Below are 21,158 nucleotides of genomic sequence, written 5' to 3' on the forward strand. Positions count from 1 at the left end.
CTTTGTGCCAGACAAAAAATACTGAATCAGCAAAGCCTGTCGTGGTGTTTTCACGGTGCATCCAGATGTCAGCAGCATTAGAAGAGTCCCTTGCAGGATTTGCATTGTAAACACTTCTCCGCAGGTTGATTAGCAAATCAATTTTGTAAGTTTGAGAGTTTGACTAAACTAGAGGGCAATTACTTTATAAAAAAGAGCACACTCATATAATTGACCAGCAAGATTTAGTTTTAGCTATCAAAAGCTTTTCTATTATCACGCAACACAAAAGGAAATTCATGTTTCAAAACAACATCCAACTTAAATTCTGCACAGATAATTCTCAAAAGCCATAATACTTTCTGTTGCATCATCAAATAGAAATACTTTCTCTATTTATTTAGCAGCTACTGAACAATGTCAATCCATTTCCAGATTTACATGTTTCCCCCACTTCTAAATACAAGCAAAACACTGAAGGTTCCTATGCATTCATAACTGGGTTCAAAACATTAATCCTGGCGCTATACATTTGGATTCTGATTAGTGTAATTTAACATATCTCCATGTGATTCTTCTGAGCTAAACAAAAAGAGATGGTGTGAGACTCATGAGGCTTTCAAGCACATGGAAGAAAGTCTGCAGAAGCAGCTTTTTTTTCCTTCCTGTCCGAATATATCAGAAGTTTGTGCTGATACTCAACTCGGGGACCCCCGAGGTCCCCTGATTGCCAGTAAATTACCCCAGTCATTCCCTCCTTACACCAGCTCTGCGGATGTACCTCCTGATGGGCTTGCACATGAGTATGACTGAGAAATGTCAGGGAAGATATGTTTCTATTGCAGTATGTGGAAGAAGAATTCAGTCCTTGAAAATGAGGGAGCTCACTATTTACAGTTTTACTTCTAAGGTAGTACTGGAGCTTCTGAAAGAAGCTCCCACTGAGCTCCACATAAAGAGTCTTAACCAAGTTGATTTATAAATCTCAAAACTGCTTGGTGTTAGAAGAGAATGTCACTCTCCCACAGCAGAGAAGTCCTGTGACCTTATTACATCACCACAAAATGACTCAGCTCCCTGTTGGCTTTAAAGAGGTTGGCAATTCATACATGACAAAAACAAACAATAATGTCCTACCCTGCTGCCTTGGAAACAAAGTCAAGATCTCTGGGAAGCTGCAGCAAATCTGTGTGTTTTTTTTCAACCTCCTAAAATTGAAGTGAAAAATGGTTACCATGCTGAGTCAGTCCAAGAGTACGAACGATTTTCAGCTGGACAATGTCACAATTGAAAAACTAACACTTCAGTTTTAATTCTTATAAGCATTGAGGTACATTTAGTCTTGTTCATTCTTTTTCTCATGTTGGCACCCATAAGGAGTTAAAAAGAAAGCAAAAGGCTCTTTTAACGGCTCAGGCTTACACCCCATGTGCTGCCACAGTGCACAAACTGACCTGAGATTTTGTCTTCATACCACTAAAATTAGTTTCATTTGACATCTGCATTTGGGAGGCATGTCAACACAAGAGAGCAGATGGAGATGAAAAGAAAGAAAACAGCAAGCACATATGTTAAGTGAACTTGAGAAAGGAAACCTAGTGTTAACTCTCTAAACATTCCTGTGTATGGATCTGATCCCGACTGCTCAGAGAATGGTGGAAAAGTTTTCATTGTATTTCAGGCACAGAGGCTCATCCTCCAGATACCTATGGTGGGGTGCTACTGCGGCTAAAGCCCCTTAGTTCCCAAGGAATGAATATTTGAGAATAATGCACACCAGAATAATTTCATAGTTTTGTTGTACCTCCAAAATATGGTGAAGCAGAGTAATGTGGCTTTGGTTTGCTTTTGTTTCTGTCAGTCTGAGCAAGGCACTAATTTTAAAACCCCCAGCATCTCCAGTGTGATGCCCCTAGAAGATACAGAAAAAAGTTCCTTCCTTCAGTTTCCAAGTCTTACTTTTGTATTTTCTGCAGATAGCAGTTAAAGAAATCAGTTTACTTACATAATTCATAAAGTTTCCAACTTTAAGAATCAATTGGCAGAAAACTGGCAGTCGGTGACTGGTAAGAAGTGCTGAAGAATAAAAAGAGAGACATTTTCAATACATTAAATTAAATGATCTGAAATAGGATTTTCCTTATTTGACAGCGGGGATAACAAAATTCTCGTCAAAGATTATCTCAAGATATTGTTATAGATTTGGAAATATACCTGTACAGAAATAAATCAGCTGAATGGAAGTGGAATGAGTAAGTTTCTGTTGTGGTCTCTTCTCTACAAATAGATGGAAAATTAGTTTTCCCATCAGGTTTGGAGTATAGATGTGTCATCTAGGGGATGAGGGAGAGCTGCATATGAGAAAGTGTATAAAGTTGTGAAAGTCTATAGCCCCCATTTCCAGCACTTATTATTCTAAGTTAAGGAAAGCAAAGGGCTTTTTGCCTCGGTATCATCGTTAGTGAGAGTGATAACCAGAAGCTGTGCATTTTAACAGGAGAATCTGGGGTAAGAATAAAGTTTTTGGCAGAACTAGAACAGAAACGCTGACCCAACGCAATGGATGGAAGGGGCACAGGGACGGGGTGAGACTGCAGAGAGCTGTTGACGACAACACAGTAAAGAGTAACTATAGCACTGACATCAGACTACCAGGTATAACCAAGTTTTATGTGCAACCATAAACAGAATTTTGCAGTTTAACTGTTCAACAAGAGGTCAATGACTCTCTAAAACTACTGAACAGAAGCTAGAATCCAAGAGCAACTTCAGGAAAGATTTGACTTAAAACTAAAACTAAGGCTAATTTTGTGTGGAAGAGCTTCTGAAACAGTAGTGAGCATCACCTGGGACATCCGTTTTGGAAGCCAAACCAGATTCTGTCTGTCCGTATGTCACTGTGGCCTGCTCCACTGCAGAGCTAAGCTGGACTGCAACCAGTATGCACTAGAGGAAAAACTGCAACTGATTCATTGCTATGGACAAAAATCCCTGCTGCACCTAAAAATTTAACCTACATTCAAACAGAATCTGGCATTGACGTAACGGAAATTTCCTTCTTCTCTACAGAATCACTGGCAGGAGAGAGGTTTGTGTTACTCATGTTGACAGAAGCTCCACTTCAGAGCAGGGCAGCACGAATTGCAGTTCTGTAGAATGAATTCTTAGAAGCAGAAATCTGCAGAATCATTCTGATGTTCACATATTCAGCAATTAAAAGGTTAATTTTGATCAAAGTAGAGCATATGCTACCGCTGGTGCTATTAAAGGAGAAGAGGAGCTTCCTATGACTGAGCCTGGGCATAGACACAGCACTGATGCACTTACTTTCACAGGCTGTCTTGATGGCTTGTGCTTTTGGCCACAGACACTCCAGCAGAATTTGTGTTTCCTTACAAATCAGCATACATTCAATCCGCAACTGGTAGCTAAAAGAGATCAGTGGGGGGAAGAAAAAAAAAATCAAGAAATACCACAAAAACAAAACCCACAGGCCTGATTAACTGACTTGTGTTCAGCAAGAGAATCACCTCTTTTGGGCAAAGCGCAGTACCAGCATTGTTAGGTTCTCTTTAACACTCTGACACGAGAACTGGATTATAAATAAATCAAACACTTAGATATTTCCAAAGATGTCCTAGAAACAATTGTCATCTCCTCTTTCAGAAAGCAGTGTTGCACTGACATCTGGCAGCGACTTCCTTGCATAATGAGGCCATAATTTTTGACAATTCCTAGGCAGCACTAGCCAACATTTTTGTTCCTCCTTTTAGCTTCCCAAACAGAAATTCAGACTATTTTTGCAATGATGTCCTTTAACGATGTTTATGCCTCACCATGGATTAATGTTGTGGAAGAGCCATGAAAACGTTTTCTAAAGTACCTTTAAAGCTAGCTGTACATTTGAGAAAATGAAAAGTCACATTTTCACCTCAACATTTTCAAAAAAGTGTCTCTGGCTGTGGCATGGCAACTTACCAGATTTATGGAGGGCTATTCCTATGAATTACAACATGTCACCATGATTTTTTACAAACAGCATAAAGACTTCTCTGTGCACACCTCATCTGACTTGGTAAAAACCAGGGAGGTGGTGAAAGCACTGGCTGTGATTCACTCATGGGTTTGTGGACTCCCTTTGGTAGACTGGAATCTCTACACCAGGGGTGGAGTGGATCAGCAGCCTGGTGGCAGGATTCAGTCTGCAACTTCGTGCCATACAGACTGTTACAACAGTCAAGAGTTTTCTCGCTAACTTACTAATATCAAGGTTAATTTAACTTTCAAAGGTGTCTGAAAGCCTGTTTGGCATTTAGGAAAGTAAAGTTTCTCAGAACAGCTCTACATTTGTAGTCAGGTGATTTAGGTGATGTAGTCAGCAGTCAGGTGATTTATCCTGAAGGCTGAATGTCAGGAACATCCCTCTAGCACAGACACAGAGGCCTTCATTCTTACGGACAAATCTTATAAGAACCACACTGATGGGTTGAAGACAAGGACAGTTTTGCTTACCTAGGAATTTCCAAGAGATGGAGATAAAACTGATCTTCATTTGCTAGTTCTGATTTTTCTTCTTTGCAAGATTTGAGGCCATTTATCTACAAGGAATAAAACAGTAAAATACCCACACAAATATTTCTGGTTCCCAATCACTTCACTGGCTTTTTTGAACTTGCTGTGCACACAGGCAGTGGGACTGAGGCAGACGTATACTGTGTATATGAACTGGTTTGCAAGGGCAAATACGTAAGTTTGGTTTTGACTGCAAGGTCATCTGCATTTGTACACCACTTTGGATGACAGGTCCCTGATCCACAGGCAGGGCTTCAGCAAGCTACAATGCATCCAAGTCTAGCAACCCCTTTAAAAAGATGGGTCCGTTCTCATTGAAACCTGCACTGAATGGCTCTTCATTCACCTAAGTCCACAGATGCTAATGTACCTCATCCATCTAATTAAAATAACGAGAACAGAGAGCAGCAGTTGGTCTACACCTGTGCTGAGTCTCCCAACGTGCTGTTGCCTAACCTTTGTGTGAAGATGCCAGACTGTGGCTGGGGCAGACTTTGCTTGGACCTTGGAAGGTCATTGACTGAGATGGTGCAGGAGGATGTGGGATCTGGTCATAGTTTGCTTTAGCTTGTGCCAGTGTTTCAAGCTAAGCACAAAATACACTGAACTCCATCAGAATAACACGCTTAATAGATACCTCATGGTCTTCAGGCAGCAGTTTAAGTAGCTGCTTCAGTATCTCAGCATCGAACTTGGATCCATCCCCTTTCTGAATCATGGCAGCAATCTCTTCATTGGAGCTGTAAGGAAGAGAGAGGTGCTGTGGAGCAACAGCATAGGGAGGAGTAACAAGACAAACAGCTAGCACTGTAGGAATAAATGCAGTAACTCTTACTATACTTGCCTTCCATTACATTTTGGATCTTAGTCCTCAGAAGTGCAGTGGAGGTGTGAAAGAGCAAAGGATTTTTTTTAACCCCAAAGCAATATTCCTCATAATTTAGATGTGCTTTCTGGGCTTTATTCATCTTTACACAACAAACCCTGAAGGCTCTCCTTTTACTGTGGGTGTCCAGTGTCACTGAGAAGAGATTTACTTCAGAATTTCTCCACTGCTTGCAGCAAAGCCGAGGCTAAAACTGATGGCTGTCCTCCTGCTGAGATTTATAAAGATCCCAGAAGATTTTACCCAAAATCCTCGCCTGAAACTCTGGCAGACAGCGTGTCTTTGAAATGAGTCCAGACTGCCCTGGTTTGGGCTCTGAAGGGCTTGGCTCCCTGCAGGCACCAGCGCAAGCAGAGGCAGCGCCCAGCTGCAGGGCGGCCGCGTGCCTCACCAGTGCAGGCAGGGCTCAACTCTCCGATCCCACGGTCACTAGCTGCTCTCGGGAGAGCGTAACCGCTGTGAGGGCATCATGCAGAGAGAGGAAATAGCAACTGGATTAGGCTATGCACAGCCCTTCCCCACTGAGAAGCAGTTTGCAATGGAAAAAGGACTGGGGAAAAAAAAAAAAAAAATCAAATCCCTCTGACAGATTCTGATTTATTCTTAACACAAGGGAACTTCTAGGCTGAGTTTCTTTTTGAAGCCCGTGTAACATGGGCCATTGCACAAAGGGCAGGCAAAGAGCAGAAAATCCATCTTCATTTTGCAGTAGTTTCAGGGAACTTAAAAGTAAAGATATTTCGCCAAAACCTAGTACAGATTCCTTTATTTTACTTTTTTTTTTTCCCCCTCCTGTGAGGACTGTCGCTTGGTAAGTTTCCATTTCTTTAACTATAGAAACTGTTTCCTATTTATAGAAAAGCTGCAAATAAAAACTATAGACAATATTGGATCTGCAGGCCTGGATATGTCTCTTTAAAATCAATTAAGTAATTTGAAACTTCCAATCAGGATTCTTCACTAATAAGTGCTGCCAGCAGTTGATATTTATGTCAGTAATACCAAAGAAAAATGTTTACACATAATTTTGCTGTTATTGATGAATATTGCCTCTTAAGGAATTAGTGGTGTTAAGTTTTAGGTTTACCAGTTTGAGACATGATATTAATTACTAGGAAACAGACTGCCACATTTCATTAGTTTAAAAAAAAAAAAATTGACTCCTTGCTAAAGAAAGATAGTGGTTGTAAAGTATTTCTGCTAAATTTATTTCATGTAGTGTCTGAATAAACATGTACACACATCAAAAAATTCAGATAGTACCCTCCAAATCTTACCACTTAAATTGCTTCAGAAATATACTCAGAAGGAGGCTTTTCTTTGGACCTATGAATGTGATCTGTGAAAAGAAAAAAATCAGTCAGCTAGAAACACATTTACCTTGATTTTAACAGAAATTTGAGAGCTGTTTGTTGAGCCAGATTCATTCTTCTCTAGTAATAACATTATTAACGATCTTCATTGATCAAACTCAGAGCAATTTGCAGCAGTACAGATCATTAGATCTATTTTAGAACGAGAGAGTGGCAAAGGCATAGAGAAGGGAACTGATTTGTCTAGAGTATTCCGATTTATAAGAATAGGTACTGACATTCCCACATACTCCCTCTTGCAGCCTAAGACCCGTCCCTCAGCAGAGTTACTTCAACATGTTTAATTCTAAACCTCTCCTGTGCCTTTTTAAGGCAGTCTTAGGAAGTTGATATAAAAAAATCCCAAGCTTTCTACCTTACTATAAAAGATGAACAACAATAAAGAGGGAATAAGCTTTTAATTTCCAAGAATTTTGCCGGGCCCTACAAAAGCAAGCAGTCCAAGTACCTCTTTTGATTTCTTTGTTTTTGGCCCCATTTTCTCCTTAGGTGCTGTTGGTGGGACAGAGAAAAGTAGCTCCAAGCTTGCGTAGTCGGGCTCTACGAGCTCCTTGCTGCTGCTCGGCATCACAGCCCACATGGAACGGCTTTCTGGAAGAGAACAATGCTTCAAGACGGACCATGGAGGTAGAGGAGCACTTTCAAGGCAGTGTGATTTGTGAAAGGGAAAACATTTTAGATGATGAACGAAATACAATGCTTATTAGTCCTGGACAAATGTTAATTATTTAAGAGTGGCAGCTCCCACAGGCAGCATCCCAAAGGCTTGAAGGCTAATTAAACCTGGAAAACTAGCACCACATTCAATTCACTGAACAGAAGGCAGCAGATGAACTTAATGGGCTGCTCCAAATTCTTTTTGCTATTGCTTAGCAGCTACATGTTGCAGAATTGTGCTACCCAAAGAGGGGATGTTGCGTCCAATTAGGTAAACGTCTCTCTTTGCAAAAGGCAAGGACTCACAAGCCCAGCATTATTACCGGAATCATTAGGAGCCATCCAAATAACACATGACACTTCAAAACGTGAACTTGTCTACAACACTGGAATCTTTAACAAAGAATCTCACCTCTTTTTTCTTTTAGAGAGATTGCAACAGTGGCACTGAAGACACTGGGGCTGAATCTGAATTCGTGTCCCTGCCCAAGACAGCAGCCTGTGGCTCAAATTGGTTTTTAACATGCATGTTTATATTTTATGATAGCAGCAAGTTCTATGCCCTGATGTCCCCCTTTCCTGGTAATAAGGACAATGAAGAACAACTAAGAGGCCTGCGTTGTGTGAGCCGAGTGTTAAAAGCTGCAGTATGAATGGAAACGTTCACAGCCTCCTTGCTGAGGGCTGGACAGGCTTTGCAAAAACCCTTTGGCAGAACATGTTAACCACAGACCTTAGTGTCATTTTGTGTGGGGGAAACACCTCACACAAATTATGTGGCTGTGGTCAGCTTGAAACGAAGTTGGAGGCTACATCCTACCCTGCGGGTACATGTTCCCCAGCCCTATTGACAAGAGTTTTCAGCCTTGGATCTTGGCTGATGTATCTTCTGACTGTGCAAGGAAAAAAAAAAAAAGTATAAGCTTCAGCTGAGAAGACTCTCACTGGTGATGTGCCAGCAGCTCATTAGGAAGAACCACAGAGCATGACTGTTCAACAGATCTTCCCACTCAACACGCTTAGAGCATTTTGCAAACCTTAATTAGTGCAGACTCACAACATCACTTTAACAAGTAACAAATAGAGACTGAGAAGTTAATATAATTTTATCACCCACAGAGCCTCAGTTTAGTGCTTTTCCCAAATTAGTTTCCTCCATTTATTGGCAAAGGCCTGGCTTTCCATGTTTATTTGAGATTACTAATTTTTTGTAGGAGTGAGTGAGCAGTGGAAACACCTGTGTGACCTGACTGACTGAGTCAAGGCCTAGCCCTCCAGCATGAGCATTTTTGTTTGGATGCAAACAAAATGAACCGAGCAGCCCAGTGTTACAAGCAAGCACGTACGTCTCACCACGTCAGAGGGGAGCTTCTGCCAGTGAAACACCTTCATCCTCAGCGTCGGGGTCTTCTTAAGGTGAGGCTGCCTGCCATGTCCGCAAGTGAGGTGACTGCACTCAGGATCACTGCATGGCTGGGGAGGTGGGAGCGTTGGGGCATTTATGCCGGGCACGGGAAGGGGTGGAGGAGGAGGCACCTTACGCCCAGGGGGTAGGGGTGGAGGGGCTGGCAGCAGTGGTAGCAGAGCTGGCATGGCACACTGTCCTTGGGAGGAGGAGGAGACACCTTGCTGGGAAGGTGATGTGTTCCCTGGAGGTTGCTGTGGTTTCCAGGAAAGGTCAGTTGTTGAAGGAAGGCTCAGGTCTGCACTAGGGTTCTCCTCTTCCAAGTCCTTATCAACTTGAATGCATTTGTTCACCTTTTGAACAGATCTTTTGGACACTGTTTTGTGGTGATTTAGGCACTGCATGCTTGATAGCAGGTTCTCTGTGGCTTGTCCTGATCCCATTTTCCTGTTCTACAAGACAATGAGGAGGTGCATGGATTAGCAAAGTTCCCCACAACTGCTGGCTGTTGCTAACTCCCACAGACAAAGAGAAATAAGTGTGACTTCCCATTAAGGTAAATGGCAGAAATATTTCTATCTCCTTTACAAGTGACATTTTGTGGTGGTTTTAGCTGTGTGAATCAGGAGCAAAGTAGTATTGCTGGACATAAGGCTTCTTTTTGACTCCTCCTGATCCTTCCACCTTCTTGTCGTGACACATAAAGAAAGAAAGAGCAAACACTATCATCACTATAAATCTCTACCTGGTTGCTCTTTTCCCCTTGTTGCTCAGCCATTTTGTGGGAGGGGATAAACAGATGCCTCCTATGGAAGTTGCTACAGATGCTCTATCCAAGGGACTTCTCAGACAGCAGGGACACAGCTACTTGTTCCTGAGAAACCATGTCACCACAACTTACCTTGAGTGCAGAAGGGTGGGGATTTTGAGAGAAACTCTCAAATAGCCTAATAAATTAAACAAGCTACAGCTGAGGAGGACTCAGGCTGAGCTGTTTGACGACCTGTGACCACACAGGGAAATGACTGGTAAGCATTAAAATCAATAAGATAGTCTTACTTTGCCCTTTAACCAAATTTTCATCTGGGATAAATCTTTACATTTGCCTTGAAACTATACAGTTTCTCTTGGAGCCTCTTGCAAAAGACTATGCAGAAGTCCCCATCTTGTACATATGCCCAATTTTAGACATGGAAGTGGACCTACCAAAGTCAGCAGAGGTACTTGGTGGCCCAGGGCTTGGTTTTGTTTGCTTGACTGAGAGGTCCTTTCTTTTGCAAGCACTTGCATCTCTTGTGGATGAACAGTGTCCTGGGACACTTAATCTCAGTAGCTGTAGTTGCTTTGTTGTTCCTCCTTTATCTAACTTCCATAGCAGTGTCTATCAGCAACAGTAGAAACCACATGTTAAGCGAGGAGCAATGAACAAACTATCAATGATAGAAACGACACAGTAGATACAGCCTTTTTAGGACTGCATGTAAACAGAAACAAAGATCCCCATCATCCCAGCCCTCACGCAAGTCTTCAACAAAACATACATTAGTAGCACCGGTGGCTTTAATGGAGTTTAGTGGCTGGGTATTTTCGTTTTCCTGTTTAGTGCAGGATCAGACTTTTTTGGTCTGTATCCACACACCATGTTTATGTTCCCAAAAGGACTAGATTAATACTTACGAATGACTGTTTTCCTCCTGATGCAGCAACTTTAAATAATGACTTACACAAAACTCTGTAAGGGAGCTGCATTAAAACCTACAGTTGATGTATCTCTAGTCCACAGTACACCTCTAAAGCATCTTCTATAATTTGAAGCAGTTTGTCTTTGAAAACTAGCAGTTCATGCTGAAGATGTTGTCCAGCTCCTACAAAAGCCTCAGTGAAATTGTGAACCCATGCGTCTAAGGCAAAAGAAAGCAGTAAAATTTTTGATTTGTGTTTTTAATATTAATTTAGTAAGAATGACTTACATTAAAAAATTAAATGTTAAATCAACCAGAAAATAACACTTGATTTACATACAAAATGGAAACAATTAAAACAGCTAAGCCAAAGGCCTATAATAGAAAATGAGTATTAACTGTATTTGCTGTTTACTTGAATTAACTTGTTGTTGGTTTCCAGAAGCATTTTTTTTGCACAATAAGCACTAATCTTTTCCCAAAGGTAAAGCAGGCTTACATTTAATTTACATTAAGTTGTTGACATATCCCCTTTAGGACTTCACAATCTTTGCGCTAAACTTGTACAGATGTCTGTAATTACCCTAGCAGGACGAGTGAGGGATTCAGCACTATGAAAGAGCCTAATAAGAAATAAGCCACTTTCTGCTAGAAATATTAGGAGTAAAATAACTGATTAAAAAAAGAAATCTTATTAGAAATAATCATGTTAAAATTCTGCTGCTTGTTTATTTTAATTAAGCTATTGGAAGAATCAGTAAAAGACTATTAATTAGGAAGCTCATGTTTTTTTAATTGGAGTGCTCTTCTAAATTGCTATAGGGTTTGTGTAAAGGGAAGTCTTGTTTTTAAAAATCCTAATAAACCAGGATACTACAGAAGAAACAGCTAATATGCTTTGAATGATAAATAGGCTTATAATAATGTATGTCCAAAGATTATACTTTTGAGACTGTGTAGAGAAATCCGTGCTGTTAGGAAGATTAAAGCTTTGGTGTAACTTCAAGGCAGCTGTAACGTACGTTGCTGATACTGCTCAAATGAGCTTGTGGGTATATTTAAAAAAAAAAAAAAAAATCTCTGCATTAAATTCCTCCTTAGAAAGTGCAAATTTCCACCTCTGGGAAATGGATACGTATATACACACAGATCTCAGTGCAACCAGAGAAGCACTAGCATACTGCAGAAAGCTCCAAAAGCTCCGTAACTGGCTGGCACCAATAGGCAGGAACAGAGACTGAGTCAATACACCAGCCCAACCCTGATGATCCAGTTGAAATCAATTAACTTGCAATTAACTGTGAAGCTGTTTTCAGTGCTTTGCTACTCTACTTTTTGTTTTATTGGAAAAGCTGCTGATGTTTGAGGACTGCTACAATACAGGCCTTTGTTTTCATCTGCTTACTGACATGCATGCTTCTCATTGGCCTAGAAAGATAAGATGCACTTTGATGGCATAGGGTTTAGGTTTTTAAGTTAGATCTTACCTCTGTGTCTTGGGCCATGTAAGCACTCTTATTTTCTTAATTTCTAGTGTTGCTGGTGGGCTGATATGGGGCCATATTATTTTGTAAAACTTGATTTTCTTTGTAGCTGGAAATTCATTTATTGGTCATTATTATGCTGGAAACAGGGATTTTGATGAATGCTTCAGAAAACCTGGTATTTCCCCTTGTGAGTTATTCCTAAAGGGTTCATTTCGGGGGGAAGTTGGTTAAAAACTGTGCCCCATACATTTTAAAGGTAACCATCAAAAGTGTGAGCACAAGAGTCAATATCTGCAATGCAAGATATTTTTGAGGTTAAGAAGATGTACTGCTTATCAAGTGGCTGGAAGTGAGCTACGGGATGTATAACCCAACCAGGGAGATGGTTAGTCACTGGGATATGCAGATAGATGGTCCCTAACTAGTACAAAAGCTATTTTTCGTTACCCCCCAATGGGCTACACTTGCTATTGTTTGGATTCAGGGACTTGCTTGCATTAAGAGGTTCCCAGTGTGATATTCTTCACTGTTGACTTTTCAACAGGCGTAATTTATTCTTGATGCTTATGATTCTTGTAAAAATAAGAAGTAGAAGAAATTAGACATCTTAATGCGTTCTTGCATAAGCAATCATGTTGCTATAAGGGTCACCCTCTTCCTTTCCATTATATTCCTAGGGGTTTCCAAGGGTTTTCTGCAATCTGGGTTTAGAGATGTCTTAGGGGAACAGTAGTTCTTTGAAAGTCACCCTCTTCCCTTTGTTTTGGCTCTAATATGGCTGCAAACATGTGTTATGATGTCAGAAAAGAGAAAAAGAGAAGAATGATTTTTTTTTTTTTGCTTATTACTAACAATATTTCTTCTGTGGTATTTTTCATCAACAGCTGTCTAAGTGTTTCAAAGGATACCATTGCCCCCTTTTTACAGATGTGGAAACTGAGGCACAGAGAAATGGCTTGCCCACAGCCACTCAGGAAGCCGGTGGCAGAAAATGGATGAGCGCAGTAACCCAAGTCCCTGACATTTCATTTTGGTGCTCTGGCAATCAAAAGCCTGTTCAGTTTTTGCAATCTAGCAAGTTACCCACCTCTCCCTTATTAAGATCCAGCTACTGCTGTGCCTCCATTTTCTCACATCAAAAAGCTGGAAGCAGTTGGAAACAAAGTAAAAGCGCTCACTTTTCACTCTAACTGCCTCAGCTGCTGGCTGGAGCATGGCTGTGAAGTCTGTTCATAATGCCTGTGGGCTCGATCCTAGTGATGGAGTTAAAGAAAAAGCCCTCTAAGGGAACTGGCTACTACTTTCTGACAGCTGGTGGGGAGGCAGGAGCCTTGGGATCTGGTGCAGATGGAGCCTGGACCAGCAGCAAGCAGCTGTGGGTGGCAGAGGCCGGGGGAGACCGCTGCTGAGGCCCCTTCTTTGTGCCCTGCGGCAGCACGGTGAGGCAGTTCAACCGGGGAACCATGCGAAGGCCTATGTAGAGCACGGGGATGGGCTGTGAAAGGTAGGAGGCTGGGAGAAGGTGGGTTGTAGGACTAACTGGGGCTTTGTAAGAGAGTAGAGATTAATCTTCACACTGGAAAGGAATTTAGGCAGTTACTTTAATTCGGGCTTGTAAAGCTGAAGGGATTAGTGATGGGATATAATAGCTTTAATCTTTGAATGTTTGCTAGGTTTGAGATAGGTCGTGATTTGGAAGAGATTACCACGTTGGCTGTCATTTAATCTACGTGCAGTTACACTGTGGTCTGCACCCAGACCTCTGCAGGCAGCCGTATGTGTCACAGAACTTGCCTTGTGGAGGTCAGGGTCTCTCCTCTGTCCTCTAGATCTCTGCAAATGAAGTAGAGCAGTTGAAAGTACCTGGAGGAAGAAAAAACCCTTCTGTTCTCCTGATGTCCCTGGGGTCTGTCCAGTTAAGGAGGTATTTTAGAGAAGAAAACCATTTGTCTGTGATTTGGATGGGTTTGTAGACTGCTACCATGGTGACTGTAGTCACTACTCCTGGGGCATATTCTTCTGAGTGTATGATACTGGTTCACCAAAGAGGATTAACATATAGACCTGAAAGGGTTTCTGGATTCCTACTACTCCTATCTTTTCTGAACTACTCTGCTTCTCTTGTATCTGGTTCTTGCTGAACAGAGAAACATAGAAATTGGTCGACGAGTTTGGGTTGGTCAACGAAGTTTGGGTTAGAGATCATTTGGCTGAACTGAACATTTACAAATCCATGGGCTCTGATGGGATGCACCCGCAAGTGCCGAGGGAGCCAGCTGATGTTGTTGCAACACTTCTCTCCGTTTTGCAACACCATCATCTCCATCCATCTCCATGGAGGATGGGAAAGGTGCCTGAGGACTAGAGGAAAGCCAACGTCACTCCAGTCTTTAAAAAGGGCAAGAAGGAAGACCCGGGAAATTATAGACCGGTCAACCTCACCTCCATCCCTGGGAAGGTGATGGAACAGCTCCTTCTGGAGGCCATCTCTAGGCACATGGATGAAAAGAAAGTTATCAGGAGTAATCAGCATGGATTAACCAAGGGAAGATCATGCTTGTCCAATCTGATAGCCTTCTATGATGGAGTGACTAGCTGGGTAGATGAAGGATGAGCAGTGAATGTGGTTTACCTTGACTTCAGTAAGGCTTTTGACACTGTCTCCCATAACATCCTCATAGTGAAACTCAGGAAGTATGGGTTAGATAAGTAGGCTGTGAGATGGATTGAGAACTGGCTAAGCAACAGAGCTCAAAGGGTTGTGGTCAGCGGTGCAGAGTCCAGTTGGAGGCCTGTAGCTAGTGGTATTCCCCAGGGATCAGTACTGGGTCCAGTTTTGTTCAACATCTTCATCAATGACCTAGATGAAGGGTTGGAATGTACCTTCAGCAAGTTTGCTGATGTACAAAACTGGGAGGAGTGGCTGATACACCAGGAGGCTGTGTTGCCATTCAATGGGATCCGGACAGACCGGAGAGTTGGGTGGAGGGGAACCTCATGAAATTTAATAAGGACAAGTGTAGAGTTCTGCATCTGAGGAGGAATCAGTACAGGTTAGGGGTTGACCTGCTGGAAAGCAGCTCCATGGAGAAGGACCTTGGAGTCCTGGTAGACAACAAGTTATCCCTGGGACAGCAATGTGCCCTGGTGGCCAAGAGGGACAATGGTATCCTGGGGTGCATTAAGAAGAGTGTGACCAGCAGGTTGAGAGAGGTTATTGGTTATCTTCCCCCTCTACTCTGCGCTGGTGAGGCCTCATCTGGAGTATTGTGTCCAGTTCTGGGCTCCCGAGTTCAAGAGAGACAGGGAACTTTTGGAGAGTCCAACGGAGGGCTACGAGGATGATTAAGGGACTGGAACATCCCTTGTATGAGGGAAGGCTGAGACACCTGGCGCTGTTTAGTCTGGAGAAGAGAAGGCTGAGAGGGGACCTTATCTATGTCTATAAATATCTGAGGGGTGGCTGTCAGGAGGATGGAGCCCGTCTCTTTTCAGTAGTGCCCAGTGAGAGGACAAGGGGCAATGGGCATAAACTGCAGCACAGGAAGTTCCACCTCAACATGAGGAAAAACTTCTTTATTGTGAGGGTGACGGAGCACTGGAACAGGCTGCCCAGAGAGGTTGTGGAGTCTCTTTCTCTGGAGACCTTCAAAACCCGACTGGATGCATTCCTGTGCAACCTGCCCTGGGTGATCCTGCCTGGGCAGGGGGCTTGGACCAGATGATCTTCAGAGGTGCCTTCCAACCCCTACCATTCTGTGATTCTGTGAAATGCTGGTTGGGAGGGACCTTGGGAAGGGTCTTGTCCAAGCTCCCCTTCAGAGGACTATCACCACCACTATAGAGCAGATCAGCTATGGTTTTAGCTAATTGAGTTGTGAAAACCTTAAAAGAACAGAGACTGCAGAACATGGCAAAGTGTATAGAAAAATTCTGTTGGCCTCAAAGGATCACTCCTGGAAACTGTGTGCTATTGGGGGTTTCATTTAGATTGCAAAATTGAGTTGTGGGTTTCGAAGGATCGTAGCAGCAGACACCATATATCTGTTACCCTTTTTGCCTGTCCTACCTCTTCTTTGGGCAAACCCTATCTCTCTGTGGTACTTGTGACTTTCTCCATCTCTTCTGACTGATGGATTTAGTAATTACTTGTCACCAATTCATGACTAAACTCATTGCAGATTATGTTGTATGAAGCTATGAAGCTGCTTAAGTACTAGACAAACACATCGGGTTCTACATGCCCAGAGCAGGGCAAAGCAACCATAACCATAACGTAGGTGTCATCAGCAAAGATTGCTAATCCTAGAAAAAACCTACTTTGACAGGCTGGAAGTGTATCTAAACTGACTTGATAGGAGCTGACAGTCACAGGGTGATTCTTGTCTTCTGACTTTGAGTAATGTAAGCTGAGGCTGCTTAAACTCTCCATTAGGGAGTTGGAAACCTTTTTCTTTACTATGGACCTCCATTGCCATTGCAAATCATGCAAACAAAGCAGTTATTCTGCAAGATTGTCACTGTGTAGTAATTGCAAACACCAGCGAGGTCCCTTCACTGTCACTGCCCCATTTTCAACCCTCTGTAGTCACCCTTCTAGACACGGCAAAGCTGTTTTTCACACCCTGCCCACAGCTTGACTGTAAGGTGACCGAACAAAATGTGCTTCATGATGGTGTTGGTTCATGACTGTATTTGCTTTCAGATGTGTTAGGTGAACAAAACCCCGTTACATGGCTATGACTATTACCACATAGGTAGACAGAGCGAGCTAGGATTGGTACAGTGCTGACGTTTAGTAACGGTAAGCTTGTATGTTGTACTCGGCTGATCACTGTGTACAGAAAACCAGGAATATGAAGCTGTAGATCCAGACTTCATGCTTGGACAGAAGGAAAACTTGTTAATTTTACTGAAACAGGCTCATGCATAGAAGGTATTTCTCAGCCCCCTCTGCTCTACTGAATGTAGGAGAGGACCAAATGGTACGCTGAAAGCGAAAGGTGCTGGCGTAACTTTGGACGCAGAGATTTCAGCCATGTTCTAAGTACAGCGCGACGCTGTGGTGGTGCTCATGTACTGGATATGGCTTCACTTGTACATCTCTGTTTCTTTGAGAGAAAACAATGGATAAGTATTACTAAGCATATACAACAATGATATGCTTAGGTGCTTTATAAACTATGTGGAAAACACAGGACTTTGATGGACATATTTTGGTGAATCATAGGCCTTCCCCATCCCCACGAGAGAAAGGAAACTTGTCAAGAACTTACTTTATTCTAAACTTTGAAATATTTTCAGTATTGAAATTAAAAAAAACCCCAAAACAACAAACAAACCCTGAAAATCCATCTCATTAAATATATCTAAATTCTGATGTGAAATACTTAGAAAAGACTTCTGCTGATTTCTTTCATAGCTTCATTTTATCATATAAGCCAATGCTTAATTAAGGAATAAGCAGTTATTTGGCAGCAAGAAACTTGTGGAGTTCACAGGCTGGTTTACGTACTGGACTCCATGTGTGGTTGCTGTAATAAACCACAAGAATTCTTTTTTGAGGTCCAGACTCACTGTCGGCTTAAATGACCACAGACGTGTTGAAGTAGCTGAAATGATGTTGTTTTTACCAGTAATTAAATTGGGCTTGAAACCACTGAAAAAATCTTCAGGATCATGAGCTTTATTTCAAGGTCACAAATGGAGCAAAACTGCACATCCCAGCTGAACATGTTTCTTTGACCTGCTCTGATTCTGTCCCCCTGTTCTTCTTAAATAACCACTGTTATGCAAGCTGAGCTGCTCTGGAGTAATAAATTATAAATGCTGTGCTTCAGCCTGGTTATTGGGATGTGACTGTATAGATAATTTCATGTAGTTTTCACAGATGACTGTGGAACAAAGCACAGGCAGCGGCTCAAAATCGCCCATTTCTCCATAAACTCTTGCGGGCAGGAGGAAGGTAACGCCAGTTACCCTTTCTTTGAAGGCCAAGGCAGGATGCAGAGCAATAGAACCTCTGGCTGTGTGAAAAGAGCTGCCCTCTCTAGGTGGAAATGGGACAGCGGACACCTGCTGCAGCCTCTGAGGAGAGCAGCCCGCGGGGCATCAGCAGGTAAGGCTCCCCAGGTAACACCCGGAAAGCCTGCTTGTTCCCCAGTCCCGAACCTCAAAACGATGTTGTTCCTATTGACACAACAGCGGGGTGTGGGGAGGAGGAGGCTGGCTGCTGGAGGGCTCGTGCTGGAAACACAGAGGTTGCAAAGCTGCTGGGAAAACGTGTTTGATACTCAGATTTTTGTAGCCTGGGGTCTAACCTGACAGCAGAGCAGCTGGATTAATGGGACCAAAAGGGACTGATGCTTTGGGTGATGTGCTCTGAGACTGGGAAAAGGGGAAACCCGCAAAATGTGATGGAGACAGTCCTGCAAGTTAAACCTGGGGTGGGTTCCGTGGTTCTGCAGGGAACGGTGGGGCTCTGATTTCAGCTGCAGTGGGGCTGTGCCGCCCCGTGGGGTCTCCTGAACTGAAGCTGCCCGTGCGTCCGCTCTCAGCCAATCTTTGCTTTTGTTAAGCGTTTCTCAATATGCTGATAGCAATGCTTTTGTTAAAATAAACCAGCGATTTAATTCTTGGTTTAACTTCTAACTTAGTCCAGCGAAGTTTTCAGTATTACAGGGACATTACAGGTCCCATTAAGCAAAGCAAAATAAGCTTTAGCCTGAACATTAGTCTAGCCACAGTGAGTTACCACATAAAGGTGTAGTTCTTAAATGTACCCAGCTCTTCCACTTGATCCATGTTTCAGCACAGTACTGCACCACAGATTCAACAAACATCGATCATTTTAAATGGACAGCTATGTACAAAACTATGATACAATGTTATTACAAAACTTGAGAAATAAAGCTCTGAATTTTGAAAACACAATACTGCACATTCCCAGTTTTAAAAGCAAAAGTAACATGAAACTACACGTTCTGCAGCTGGAACACAAAGACTTCTGAGTGCAAGCAGCTGACAACGGCGTTCAAGCCCAGAGATTTACTAAAGGATGAGCTGAAAATGTGTCCAGTAGAGCACTCTGGAAAACATCTTTCTCGTGCTTTAATAACAGGAACTGGGGCCCTGGTTCTCCGAAAGTTGATGGATGCGTCTGTGCATGTGAGAAGACTACTGCAAGACTACTGTTGAGTTTCAATGGAATTGCACATAAAAGCATCATGTAGGAACCAGACGCTATTTATATGGCCATATGCTTACTTAAATGCATGCTTTTTTTTTTTTTTTAGCATTTTTCTCCCCCGCTGTAACCGATTTCCCTTGCTTTAAATGATTGAGATTAAAAATACATTTGTCTGATCTGGGCCTTGGACCTGGTCTGATATAAATCCTCAGTGGGCGATGAAAAGAGGGAGTAACATGCTTCCACCTGTGATGGTAGAGCCACTGCTTAATTTATACCCTTAATGTAGTTGAGGCACTGCTATTTTTAAATTTTCTCTAAGGGCTAAACACTGCGGCCCTTTCTTGGGCCACACTCAGCTGTCGTTTCAAGAGGAGTTTGGCCTAAGAGCAGGTTGAAAGACTTGGCTTTGAGGACAGCGGGCGAGAGGTCTGACCCTTGCACGCTGCCAGGTGCAGAACCGGCGCCCGGCCCCATGGGCCCCCAGCCTAAGGCATGGGCCGAGGGGCCCGAAGGCTCCGGGGAGGCTCTTTGGGTCTTGGGAAGGGGAGTGAAAGGCTGCGCGAGGAGAAGCGGCGTGTCCTGGCGGGGCAGAGGTGACCACGGTGGTGTTTTGGTGATGCGGAACCTGGCTTCTGAGAAGCTGGCAGCACTCTGGGGACGCGTGAGTGGTTCACTGGGTCTCTGTTATTTCTTCTGCCTTGCCATAACGCCTGCAGGAGGAGGGGGAAATGCAAATTATTTGCAGCTACAAAACAAAAGCGGTGTTTTTGCATGTGTGTGTATCTAACGGTTGGGGTGCTACTAGGGAAATGAAGTTTGTCTGGATTCTCTAGGGTCTAAGACAAGGGAACTCAGCATCTCCCCTGAGTCCAGGCATTTGTACCATCCTCCTCTGTTTGACTGTCAGCTGTTGTTAAATGGCCCTTCTGCAAGCTCTTTTCAGATTTGGTTGGAAATGAGTTCAGATGTTACCAGCACACATATCAACACAGCATGACCATCGGTGCCTTGATTCCATGGGAAAACAGGCTTAACCATTTCTTTCAGGAACAGGGAGATAGCATAGGATGCCACTCTTTGAGTGTAAAAGCTGACATTTAAAGAACATTAACATTAATACAGAAATTGCTGCATAACAAGATATAGTCAAGGTGAGGCAAGAGCTCTGTAGCTGATTACAACAGTCTTCTACTGCTCTGAAATATTACTTCATAGAGTCACAGGCTGTTCCTGCCCTTACTCTGCTGCTGTTAGAGAAGTTCTAAAAACTGATAAGGGGATCAAATCTTGATCCCTGCAACTGGATCTGCAGAAGAAGGAAGAAGATTCCTGTGGCTTCACTGAAACCAGCAACTTCCACATCCAGCACATCCACCAGAGAGAGAAATAATCCTGTACCAAAAGAGAACTGGTGCTGTGACCTGAACAGACCACATGCACTTGGGACAATAAAAGAGAAAAAAAATGAGGTGGTACATCCAAGGAAAAAATACTGATGGGGAGCTTGCTGAGTCTGGCACATCAAGAGGGACAGACTCGAGCTGCATTTGGGCGAGGAAGCACTATGGCTGGACACTAAGAGAAGCAAATGGATTTTTGTTTCCTCTAACCTTTCCAAATGACATAAAGATGGCAGCAGAGGAAAAAGGGAACTGCAGGTTTCAAGGTGCAGCTCACCTCTGCCCTGTGCCAGGCACTGCGTTTCAAGGATGTGCTGAAACTCCTGCCTGACTCGGTCACTTCATAAAGGTACTGTTTGTCCATGCATTCCTCTCTATTGCTTTCCTATGTTTTCTAAGGGGAATTCAAAGCTGTCTGTGTCTCTATTTTTTTCAAATATGAATTTTTTTAAGCCTGCATGCTTAAAACATACATAATCCAAGTTACACTTAACTCACGGTTTCAGCTGCCCTCCCTGTGCAGCA

At 42.8% G+C, this 21,158-nt stretch overlaps 1 protein-coding gene across 1 annotated transcript in view; it reads right to left on the bottom strand.

The window, feature by feature from the left end:
• The window catches only part of LOC104624223 (inverted formin-2-like), a 13,503-nt gene extending 6,125 nt beyond the window's left edge, over positions 1-7,378 (bottom strand). The window contains exons 1-8 of the mRNA XM_010291533.1: positions 7,259-7,378; positions 6,715-6,776; positions 5,189-5,291; positions 4,492-4,577; positions 3,307-3,407; positions 1,985-2,055; positions 1,784-1,891; positions 1,117-1,187 (exon numbers count right to left, since the gene is read on the bottom strand). Coding sequence (XP_010289835.1) covers positions 1,117-1,187; positions 1,784-1,891; positions 1,985-2,055; positions 3,307-3,407; positions 4,492-4,577; positions 5,189-5,291; positions 6,715-6,776; positions 7,259-7,378 — 722 coding nt within the window. The remainder of the gene's footprint in view (positions 1-1,116; positions 1,188-1,783; positions 1,892-1,984; positions 2,056-3,306; positions 3,408-4,491; positions 4,578-5,188; positions 5,292-6,714; positions 6,777-7,258) is intronic.
• Positions 7,379-21,158: the final 13,780 nt, after the last annotated feature.

Source organism: Phaethon lepturus, unplaced genomic scaffold (genome assembly GCF_000687285.1).
Source record: "Phaethon lepturus isolate BGI_N335 unplaced genomic scaffold, ASM68728v1 scaffold44197, whole genome shotgun sequence".
Classification (NCBI taxonomy): Eukaryota; Metazoa; Chordata; class Aves; order Phaethontiformes; family Phaethontidae; genus Phaethon; species Phaethon lepturus.